The sequence below is a fragment of the Cynoglossus semilaevis genome, chromosome 13, assembly GCF_000523025.1.
Source record: "Cynoglossus semilaevis isolate Cse_v1.0 chromosome 13, Cse_v1.0, whole genome shotgun sequence".
In the NCBI taxonomy this organism is placed as follows: Eukaryota; Metazoa; Chordata; class Actinopteri; order Pleuronectiformes; family Cynoglossidae; genus Cynoglossus; species Cynoglossus semilaevis.
Genome location: NC_024319.1, coordinates 7378841 through 7390531, shown reverse-complemented (window position 1 = coordinate 7390531; position 11691 = coordinate 7378841). Strand labels below are relative to the sequence as shown.

General features: G+C 39.2%; 1 protein-coding gene across 1 annotated transcript in view; it reads left to right on the top strand.

Moving 5' to 3' along the window:
- ube2e2 (ubiquitin-conjugating enzyme E2E 2) overlaps nucleotides 1-7545 on the top strand; it is a 37965-nt gene extending 30420 nt beyond the window's left edge. Inside the window, exons 5-6 of the mRNA XM_008323292.3 lie at nucleotides 3647-3794; nucleotides 6905-7545. Of these exons, the coding sequence (XP_008321514.1) occupies nucleotides 3647-3794; nucleotides 6905-7002 (246 nt within the window). The 3' untranslated portion in view covers nucleotides 7003-7545. The remainder of the gene's footprint in view (nucleotides 1-3646; nucleotides 3795-6904) is intronic.
- Nucleotides 7546-11691: the final 4146 nt, after the last annotated feature.

Below are 11691 nucleotides of genomic sequence, written 5' to 3'. Positions count from 1 at the left end.
CTCTCTCTCTCTCTCTCTCTCTCTCTCCCTCTCTCCCTCTCTCTCTCTATCCCTCTGTTTTGCACAATAATTCCAGTGCCCCCCTGCACCCCCTCTTTCTCACTCTTTGTGCTGTGAAACCACCAGCTCTGTGTTTGACAGCAGACTCAAACAAATCCACAAGTCTTGGCTGGGCTCTCCGTTGCCACAGGGGCTTGAGTGTTTCCGCCCCCTTCAATGCCTCCAAACCCCTCTGACACACTGTGATCTGCAGCCAACCCCTCCCCGTCTCCCTCACTCCCCCTGCCCCTCCCGCTTCATCACCCTCGCCCTTCACACTCACACTCACTCACTGAGGCCTGTGGATGCCACACACTCCCACTTCATGGACACGCTCCAGTGAAGCATTTGCTGAATGCACTTAAAAAAAAACTTTTGGGATTGAAAACCAAACTTGCTTTATCACCCCAAAAAAAAAAGAAACAAAAGACCTACTCACTGGGCCTGACAAGTTTGCCAGGTCGATGTGTTTGTGAGCTGTGGCCAGCACAGGAGGAGGAGGGAGGGGTGGGGGGTGGGCTGTACCAAGCATGTTGAGGGTGAAGGGGAAAGGGATAGACAAAGGGGCTGGTTATTTATAACATCCTGCCCCTGAGTTTTAGAAAATACCCAGGCTCATTAGAGATTTCCTTTTGAGGGTCAGGGTCAGCAGGCCCAGATGTTGATGGTTTCAGCAGAGTAGCAAACACAAGGGTCAAGGGACAGGACCTAAACAGGTATCGAGGCCAGGACTGTTCAAATAAACATATGTATGTTTAAGTCAATGAGCCAAAATGGAGGTAAAGGGGGTTAAAGGTCACCTCTCAGGTCTGCACGGGACGTTCAGGAATCGCCAGACATTTGTAAAAAGCACTATGTGTTTGGATTCATTTTACAAAGAGAAATGTACGATGGGTCCTCGACTTTGTAGGACATAGAAACTGTGTGCAGTAAAAAATGAAATTCCTTACCTTTACTCCTGTGGTTGGCTTGAACACTGGGTGTTGCAGAACAACCCAATCGAAAGAAAACGAATGTAGCATAATCCAAAGTATCCTTTAAATAAATTCATTTATGGGAGACCGCAGGCCGATGACATCATAAACCGAAACACCGCAGGCCGATGACATCATAAACCGAGGACCTCCCGTATATTTTAAAAGCAACTCCATAGTAGAATAGAAGCATATTTTAACTTCTGTAAAACTGCAATCATCTAATACTGTCTCTTTCATTTTACATAAATCTAGTCCATTACTTTTGGATTTAGGTTTACCAGAGGCTGAGATTTGCAAGTCTTTTGTAATAGACGGGTCATTGTCAAACCACCAAACCTCCAACTCCACACTCCACTCAGCTTCTTTTTTTTTTTTCATTAAACACAGGAAATAAAATTACGAATTAGTGTAATTTCCCCCCTGTGGCAAGAATAAGTAAATTCTTGAAATTAAAATTCATTTGAACTGCTATGCTTGCCTGCAATAACTCCACAACTCCCAAGGAGGCCCGCCCCCTACTTTGGGAACCACTGCTTTGGGTAATTATACCTTTTAAACCATTCAAGTGCTTTTAATATAAGGAATGTGATGTCATTTACATCCCAAACATTTTCTCGATTTAGAGCTTCAGTGTAGAGATGCTTTACAAAACACTTAGTACGTGAACATGTTGGGTCTCACTCGTGCATCCGTCAGCAGCACATCTGTAAGCACTTGTTGGACGTGGAGTCATTCGCCATGTCTTTCAATTGATTAGCCACTGAGCGCAGCAGCTTTATGTGGCTCTTGGTAAAGATATATTTAGACTGTGTGTTGCCGAGTGTTTATAAAGTGATACTTATTTATGTCAAGTTGTAGAGATGAGGAGAAACACAACGGCAGCGTTGTGCTTGGCATTGAACACAAAGCATCCTGGAAAAGCGGATCTTACTGCCCGGATAACGTTTATCTGGTCGTTATACAGTATTCACAGACAAATGTGAAGTCATTATGTTTTGAAAAGGTGCTAAAGTGCCTCCAACAGCATTTGGTTAACGTTACAGCTCAAGAACACCGCTGCCTTATTCCCTCTCCCCCTGTTATTGTTTTATTTATGCTAATGTTTTGTGCCGTTTAATTGCACATTGAGTTAATCTGTGTGTAAAATGTTCTGTGTACATGGATGGAGCAGACTTTTAATATAGGCCTAATGAAAGTGTAATTATAGGGATAGTTTAGAATTTTATCAGCATGGAGGCTTTGCGACTTCCATGATTTGGAAAAAAGCTACTAAAATATACACCGAACAAAATATCAAATATCACTAGAATAAACACTTTAAGCCTTTCCACAAATGTTTTTTTTTTTTTTTTGGCTGTGAATTGTAAAGTCCGTTAAGAAAATGACTGAATGTTTTTTTGCTTTTTGTTTTTTTACAGTTCAGTTATATTTGTGGGCCTCTGCTGATGTGGGGCAGCAGTAGATCAACAGCTCCTTTATGCTGCGTGTTGATTTTGTTTAAACTTCATATTTAAGTGCTGACAAGAAACTAGTTCTGCTTCTGCCAAATTAATCAAATACATTTCTGGACGATGTGAAAAAATCTTTCTCAGTGTTGTAGGTACCCAACCTCTGGTCCGGGGGCCAGTGTTGGTCCGTAGGTCATTTGGTACCGGGCCGCAGTGGGAGAGTGGAAAAAATCAGTTTTGACTTTTTTCATTCAAAGATAATCTGTCAATGTTTCAAAACAACAGACTCTGATACTAACAGAAGAAAGTCTGAAAGATGTTGTTTGGGGACCGCTATTTCAGGTCACCTCCTGTAGGTCTCACTGAATGTCCCACTACTACAAACCAAACAGTGTCTGGGCTTCATCATTGGTCCTTCAGTCACACATGTTTCTCAAAGAACAGTTCGTCCCAACTTCAGGCTCCACCCTAATGGTTCCTGAACTTCCTGGTAGCCTTCCTCTTTAGCAAACATTACTTTGAGGCCAAAGAATGTAGTCGCGTTCCTCTTTGATACAGTCCAAACATCTATGCCTCACCACCACACTGTCTCCATGTCGTGGTTATTTCCAGGTTGTCAGCCAAATTGATGTCACTTTGTAAAATGAAGTCATTTTCTGGGGTTTTTTTTTTTTATTTTTTTAGATTAAACAGTGCAGCTTCCCACCCTGCCTCTCCAGCAGGTGTTTTTCAGTGCACTGCGTGGGAAGATGAATGGAATGAAACCAGACACTTTTTAGATTATGAATTAGCGCACCATCAGAAAGTATTTGTGTCATGTTGCGTTATTCAGAGAAACAAATCGCCAACTGTTGGCATTATCAGAGACAAGCGTCTATGTCTAGGTATTTTTGTCAGTTTGAGAAACAGGTGAATGAAGAGGTTAAATTCCTGTCATATTTGTCTGTCAGATATTGAAGTGGATGCTTCACTATGTTTTGGTTTCCTTTTACAGACTCCACATTTTGACCCCGTGTTGCTATAGTAAATATTTTATGGATGCAAATGTCATTCATCTGTGGTGTCGCCTGGAATTCAAACAGAGAATTCTGTTTTCACATTGTACTCTTACTGTATACGATCTAAACATATAATCCCTGTTTGACCTCAGCTAAAGTGCGTTTTAATTCCTCCATTTTTCAGGTCACCTTTCGGACAAGGATCTATCACTGCAACATCAACAGTCAGGGTGTGATCTGTCTGGACATCCTGAAGGACAACTGGAGCCCTGCCCTCACCATCTCCAAGGTCCTGCTGTCCATCTGCTCCCTGCTCACAGACTGTAACCCAGGTAAGGGTCACATTCATGGTGGACTTTGTACACTAGGGCCTTGACTTTTTCCTACACTTAAGTCTTTCGTTGGATTTTGAAAACATTTCAAATACAGATACATTTTGAATTTTGGACCATCTGTATTCATATTGTAATAGTCCATATTACAAAGTGAGAAAGTGGATGCGTAAAGTTAAGAAACTCACATCAGATCACAGACACAAAGGCATTAATGAAAGGAAATGTGTTTATGTCATACGTTTATAGCTATTAACAGCTATACATTTAAGTTTGGCACAAAAAACAAATTGTTTAAAGTTATCATTTAAATTATTATTTTTGAGGGTTAAAACCTGAACAAATTAAAATGTAGTAATGATAAAAAAAAAGTCAGTGTCACTGTCACTGCAGTTCATAATGACTTGACTTGAACACTGTCAGTGCAGTTCATAATGACTTGACTTGAACATTTTTCTAGTTCATAAAATTACCACAATATATAATTAGAACACATCTCAAAACTTTGAAACTTACCTCTGTAGTGTAAAACTAAATGAAATCACATCTCACCCAGTTGTGTTTTTCTCACTTGGTGAATTGAATCTATATTTTATTTTAAAGTATGTTGTTAAATAATGAACTTTTTTTATTATTATTCTACGCTGACAGAGAATTTTTTTAATCAGTGTTTATACTTTCCTGCTGCTACAGTACCATGCGTTCCCTAGATTAACTTAACACTTATTTGCTCAAAGCAAAATGTCAAGCTGCTACAGAGAACATTTGTGAAATAAATTACCACCACTTCTGTGCTAAGATTCAATAAATAATAAAACCCCAATTTCAGAGTGGCTTTTGCCGGGTGTTGCAGTATAAACAAATATCATTTCAAAGTTATTTTTTTTCTGTTTCTGAACTAACTGCCGTCTCACTCCAAAATCCACACGCTCTTAAAGAGATATTTCAGGTTTTTTTAATTTGGTCCTGATCCCTGTGGTGGAAACCACCTTTGTTTCCGTACTTCTTGCGACCAGTTCTCAAAACGCACCCTCTGCCTTTAAAGCACCATTCACCCAGCATGTAGACTGAGGTCAGACAATGGTTCTTCAGACTGCTGGTTCACATGGGAGCTGAAAACTGACTCTTTTTGCTGCACGTTTTGGTTGACTGTACTGTGTGTGAATATAATGGAGGTCATCCAAGCAAAGACAATTAACCTCCAGCCATTTTTATGCTGCTTCAGTTCCTGGTGCTCAATCTCCTTAAAGACTGTTCTGCTCCAAAGGGACTTCCTTTGTCTCTGATATGATAAACTGCTCATTGATTCAGCTGAATTTGAGAAGCTGTAATCAAGTCTCCTGAAGGTCACTATCATCAAATCAAAGCTGGGGCTGACACTGTGGCACGATGTCGTTCAGACACGGTAAAAAACTGGTTGACGGCTCACTTGTGTAAAATGTGGGTTTTTTAAAAAAAAAACCATGAGTTGATGTTCATGGTTTAGTTTCTTTCATACAGAGAAAAGAAAAAATATATATACAATATACAGTATATGCGTGTGTATACAGGTATACATATACATGTGTACCGGTATATATTTATATGTATATATAAATATATGTGTGTGTGTGTGTGTTGTGTGTGTGTGACATATACAGTATATATATATACACATGTATATGTATGTGTGTGTGTGTAGGTTTATATGTTTGACACAACACAGGGCATATATTTACCTCTCAACATAGGTGGAATATTTAAAGTAAAGCTGTGAACTGGTCCACACTGACCTTGTGTCAGTACTTCATACTCAAAAGTAAAAATACCTTAACCTTTGACCTGGAATTCAGTGTAAGTTGTGTAAAACCAAACATTCTACATTGACTCAGCACACACTAAAATCTAGAATCGTAATCCACAGAGCACTTCCTGTTTTAATGCAGTGTGCGGCACGTAAATCACAGTTCACTAATGTTGAACTTTAATTGGATGTTCATTCCTCCAATAAAAACACAGCATTTTCTCTCTGTCTATCATTTTCTTTGAGTGCGTTTTATGGCAATACAATATTAGGTGAGTGACCAGGGGCAGTGAAGGTTACAGTCCAGAGGTAATTCAAGGCTGCTGTTCATGTACAACAGCATTAAGGTGATTGGCTGAGCTTGTAAAGTGTGTTTGTTTGATATACCGATACATCATCGGCCCTGTGTGAGCGCTGTGTTCCCAGATAGACACCAATACTAGCTGTTACTTGAAAGCATGTCTGTCAGCAGGGATGTAAGAAAAACAGATGTTGGCCACTTAGCAAAAGACTCACTGAATTCTACACCCACTCTTGAATACCTTTGAGAAACTGTTGATGATTTCCCTAAACCACTCACTACTGCTGCCACAAATCCCACAGAGAAAGTCGTTGCTTTTTACATCACAGCAAACAGGAGATTTTAATCCGCTGCTTCATGGTGTAAAATACTTGGTATGGATTTATCTCAGTGGCCCCAAGGTCACTCGTCAAAGCAACAACGCACTATAATTTCATCTGTCAAAGTGAGCTTAAAATGCAGATTTCTTTTTTTCTGTGGCCTAGGAGTGTGAGTTTTTCCAAACTTCAACTTACAATTGGAGAGAGAGAGCCAATTGAAAACAAACTCAACAAACTTAAGTGCAATACCCTTGAGGCTCACTGAAAACTACATTATACATACAGTACTTGAGTCAGAATATCTGATGATGTGAGCAGAATACACATTTACACCTGAAGCTATTTTGAGGCCACGTTAAGAAAAGAAAGGCAGGAACCGGTGAGACGTTTGCTGTACTGTTTCTTTAGTGTGCTGTAATACAGCGGTACCCTTAAATCCTGGCTTTTACCAGTTACTACCAGAACTTCGCACCAGACATCTTACGTCACTGATTCTTTTTTTAACACAGTCTGTTTCCTTAGGTTATGTCAGAAATCGTGCTTTTTAATTTGCAAATTGTTTTTCTTTTTTGTATATGAAATAATACCTTAATTCTGATTTATCTGTTACATTTGCTTATGTACAGCACTGATCTCCTGGGGTTGTTTAACTCATTTTGTCTCGCTCTCTTTTTACCTCTGTCTCCTTCCTGTGATTACCTTGCAGCTGATCCTCTGGTGGGAAGCATCGCCACACAGTACCTGACCAACAGAACAGAGCATGACAGAATAGCCAAACAATGGACGAAGAGATACGCCACATAAACTCCCCGCTTCTTCACCACCTGCACCCTTCGTTGTACCTCTCTCTCTCTCTTTCTCTCTACCTCTCTTACTCTAACCCCCCCGAGTCTGTCAAAGCACACTCACTAAAGCTGTATTTTCATCATAAAGTGCCAAGAACTTTACGACCAGGAAGCATTGTACCTTGACATGTAAGGGGGGGGGGAAAGCAACATTAATTCCTAAACATTGGCTCATTCAAATCTTTAGGTCTGCCTGGAATTTGTTCTTAACCTGACTGGACAAACTTGCCTGGACTTTGTCAGTCATTTACTCAAAAGCATTGCCTTTAAAACAAAGTCCACTTTCAAAGCCTTTAAATTCACTAATCAAAGAGAAGTCATATTTTGGTTTTTGTTTTTTTTAATAATTCCAAATAGTCACCACCATTATCTGAAACAAGTTAGATCAGGGGTGTCAAACATGTGGCCCATGGGCCAAAACCGGTCCGCAAAGGCGTTCAATCTGGCCCGCTTGATGAATTTTGAAAATGCACAAACACTTCATTTTGGTAGTGTTTTGTCAAATTATGTTTCAGTAAATATGAATATTTTCTAATATACTTGTACTTAATTGCAGGAAAACAAAACAGGGAAAACATGGACTTTTTGTTATTTAAAGGTAATTATGTTATGACTGTACTGCTCTGACCCACTTGACATCTAATCAGGCTGTTTGTGGCCCCTGAACCAAAGTGAGTTTGACACCCCTGAGTTTGATGAAAGCCCAGCTAACACTCCTAACGTGGTACACAGGTCTTAAGGCCCAGCGTTTCTAGTTTTTTCCGTTGTATTTGACCCTATGTAACTGATGGACAGAGCCATATGGTTACAGTGATTGGAAAAGAAAGACCTGGTGTAAATATATATGTTTAAAGAGAACACAAAGCTACTCATAACATCTGTCAATATTTTTCTTAACATCTCATGGTCTCATGCTGGAAAGGTTTCAGAACAAGAAATTTTGTAAATAACAATTTTACTTAGATTAAAAAAAACCCACACAAAAAAACAAAGCACAAGTTACCAGCCAATAGGACCATGGCACAGGAAACAACGTCTGACAATGTTGAATGCTGATGTCACCAGACTCCTAGTGGACCAGCTACCAGTTAGGTAAAAGCAGTGTTACCCCTTAAACTCTCCAATTGTAAACCATAAATAACAGCTACTGTATGTCCATGTTTTATACAGTTTATGTTCAAAGTCATGTTAAACAGATTATCTCTTAATTAAAAAGTAATTTTTCTGCAGTCCGGGAAGTTTGGTCATTCTCAGACTTACCTTTTGAACAAGGAAAAGGGATTTAAAAAAAGTTTGTGGACCTTCCGGTGAAAACGCACACTTCCTGGTACTGTCTCCAGTTCCTGGTACTAGTTCCCGTGATGAAAATACGCTTTAAAGTGCAACAGTATACCTACCCTCTTGTCACCCTATACCGATCCTCTTCTCCTTCCTCTTCCTTCTTTAAACATTTTATCTACCTTTTCTGTGTAAAAAAAAAAAAAAATCAAACTACAACAAAAAAAAAATGTCATTGTTCCTTGTTATCTTGAAAGCTTCTTTTTATACAAAGAGTAGATTGGGATTTTTATTTTCCAATATCTGATTGTTGGAAGTATTGTATTGGAGGAAAAAAAACCCAACAGAATATTATAATAATTCTACGCATTGTCCTGCAGCTCTACAGTAAGTATTCACAGTTTCTTAGTGGCACAAACATGCAGAGAATACAGTATGCTTTTATAAAAAAAAATGTTTTCCCTGTTCTTTTTTTGTTTATTATTTTCTCTGTATATGTCATGGAAATGTTACCTGCATGGAACAGGAAGGTTTTTTGCGTCAGTGGATCCTTTAATGCTTTTTAACACCCTCTGGTTTTGTTTGTACTGTATTTACTGTAATTTTTTTTTCCTCAAAAAGGCTTTTTTGAGGCAGACCACAGACGTTTGGGGGTCAGCCTGTGAAAGAGGCAGGACTTGTTTTATTTACCGGCTACCCGCCACCTCTGCGTTTGCAGAGTTGTTTGTTGTGCACTTGTGTTACTGAAGCACCCAATTAAACACACTGTGGTTGGCTCGTGAAAAAAAAAAATTGACTGCTTGTTTTATTTTCAGCTTTATCTATTATACCTGCGCTCACTATGCCTGAGCACAGCCACGTTGTTGAGGAAAGCCATTTCAGCTGCAGTTACCCAGGATTTCAATTCTGTCAATAACCACCAACGCCTACTACCACAGGCAACGTTTTGTACTGCTCAACTCTTCATGGCAGGCACTGTCAGAAAATCTGTTCTTCCATCCCTCATTCTTCACCAGTTCATTTATTTTTCAATCTGTTTTTGAATGAGAAACAGTGTTAGACTTGGAAATGAGAGACAAAAACAACACCTTATACACATTTTGCATTCACTTTTTGATTGGTGTTAATCCACTTTCATAGCGGTATTTTATGTGGATCATGCCTCTAAAACACCTGTCTAATGGAGATAGTAATCGCTTGTGAAGCTGCTTGTGTGTATTTCTGAACTGACTGGATTCTTTTGGAATGAAGTAAATTAGTAAAACTGAAGTGCATTTTTTTAGTGTCTCATTGCGGCCCTGTACCAATTGATCTGTGGACCGGCGCAGGTCCCCAGACCAGGGCTTGGGAACCCCTGAGCTTCATTTCTTTTTCTTTGGTTTGATTTGTCAGTTGAACACTTCACTCCAGATGTTTAAAGGTTTATTCCGACTAGAACATTACTGATGAAAATTGAAGACTAAATCTACATCCACGCATAGATACTCCTCCAGAGTTTTAAACACAGAACTCAGGTGTGAGATTGATAATGAAGTGTTAAAATGAGACAAGCATTCTTTACAGAGAATGGATCACAACCCAAGTGGATCACGAGTTTTTAGTCAGAGGGATGCTACAGGTATATGGAGATACAAGTATCTCCATCAACCATATCTTAACATCTCAATTTTGATGAAGCCCATTAGCTACAATGCTAAAATGTCTGATTTGTTGTGTCTGATTATAGACACATTGATACCATTTTATTGGCATTCTGAATGAAAGGGAAAATCAGAGTGAGGTTTAGGTTTTCAAAAGGCAACAGCTCGCATACCGAGGCACAAATCCTGACATCTCGAGAGACGGGATATCTAATATTTTATTTTTGAAAGCCTTTTCTAATTGACCTGTGCACATAAATAATGAAATGGTCATTAGGCTATAAGACAGCGAGCAGGAAGTTTGCCAAACTCCGTCCCGTCCTGTAGTGATGGATGGTGAAACAATAACGGCACAGTAAACCTGGCAAGGAGCAGATAAAGAGATTAAGCTGATGCGTTGCAGTTATGGAGATTGTCTTGATAAATCAACCTTTCTGTAGCTGGACCTTAAATCTGCGAGGCATCAAGATGTCCTGTCATATAGTGTCTGGTGTTTGTAAAAGAGATAAGTGGGATATATATATGCTGCAGTATTTCACGTCATTGGAAAGTATTGCATTCTATGTTGCGATTAGTGCAAATATCCTCCACAGATTTTCCCGTAGAAATGCCTATGGAAAATATATATCTTAGTGAAAACAGCATTTGTCTGACCTATACCTCAATCCTGCACAATACTTCAGCATAAATCTGACAGAAAATGTCCAGACTGTGTTTTCCTGTTATTCTTTTCCTCACATTTAACATGTCTGCATATGAATACGATACAGTATGCACACCACGTGTCCTTCTTTATCTGTTTAGAAACCAATAGTGGTGTCACAATATTAGCATAGGGTCATTCACGGTCTTCAGAGATCACACCATTAACCTTTTCCACTCGTGTGTCTGTGAGCAGGTAACAGTGCACAATGCGCATTACGCCTCATTTGCTCGCTGCACTTTGCAGCTCTCTTAATATGTTAGTCATTGCAATCGTCCCACTACTGTGGTCAGGTGTAGGGCCGCTGTTTTTTATGTGCTAAGACTCACGGAGCACAAACAGAAATATCCACGTTAACCCTGTGTCAGTGTGAAAGTGTGATCTGCTGCTGCTACATAAAATATCTGGTGCGATTATAATAATAGTCTGTTAGTGATGAGTCATTCCTGGCTGCAACCACGAACATGTGGTCAGGTTAAGTGGGTTCTCAGTTTCCATTCATGGACAGAGCAATTTGGTCATAGAAAAAAAAACTTGTATTAAATTAGAATTTCAAAGAAGTGTTAAGTCTCAAGTGTAACGGAACGCGGACCAAACAACACAGAAATAAAACACATGGATCCACGGTCGGTTGGATAAAGGTGTCTGCTAAATGTATTGTAATGTTATGTAATATTACAGTCAACACTTTTAAACATAACAATTATTTACTTGTACTTGTTATCACAATCTAAAAACCCCAGTCTCTCCTTGAGAGGCAGGATTATTAGGGAGTTTAGAAACTATAGGAGTGGTGTTTTGAGCACACACCTTATGATTAAGCTCAGAGAAATGTATCTCATCCAGTTATTAAGGTTGTAGGCATTATTATATCTAAAATGAAATGATATATATGACATATATCAATTAAAGAATTAAAGACTACGTAGAATTGCAAAAATTCAACATCAACTGATGAGATAGTCCAGACAATTTAGACCTAAACAGCAAAACCTAGCTATGATGCGAAATTAATGACTTTTTTGAC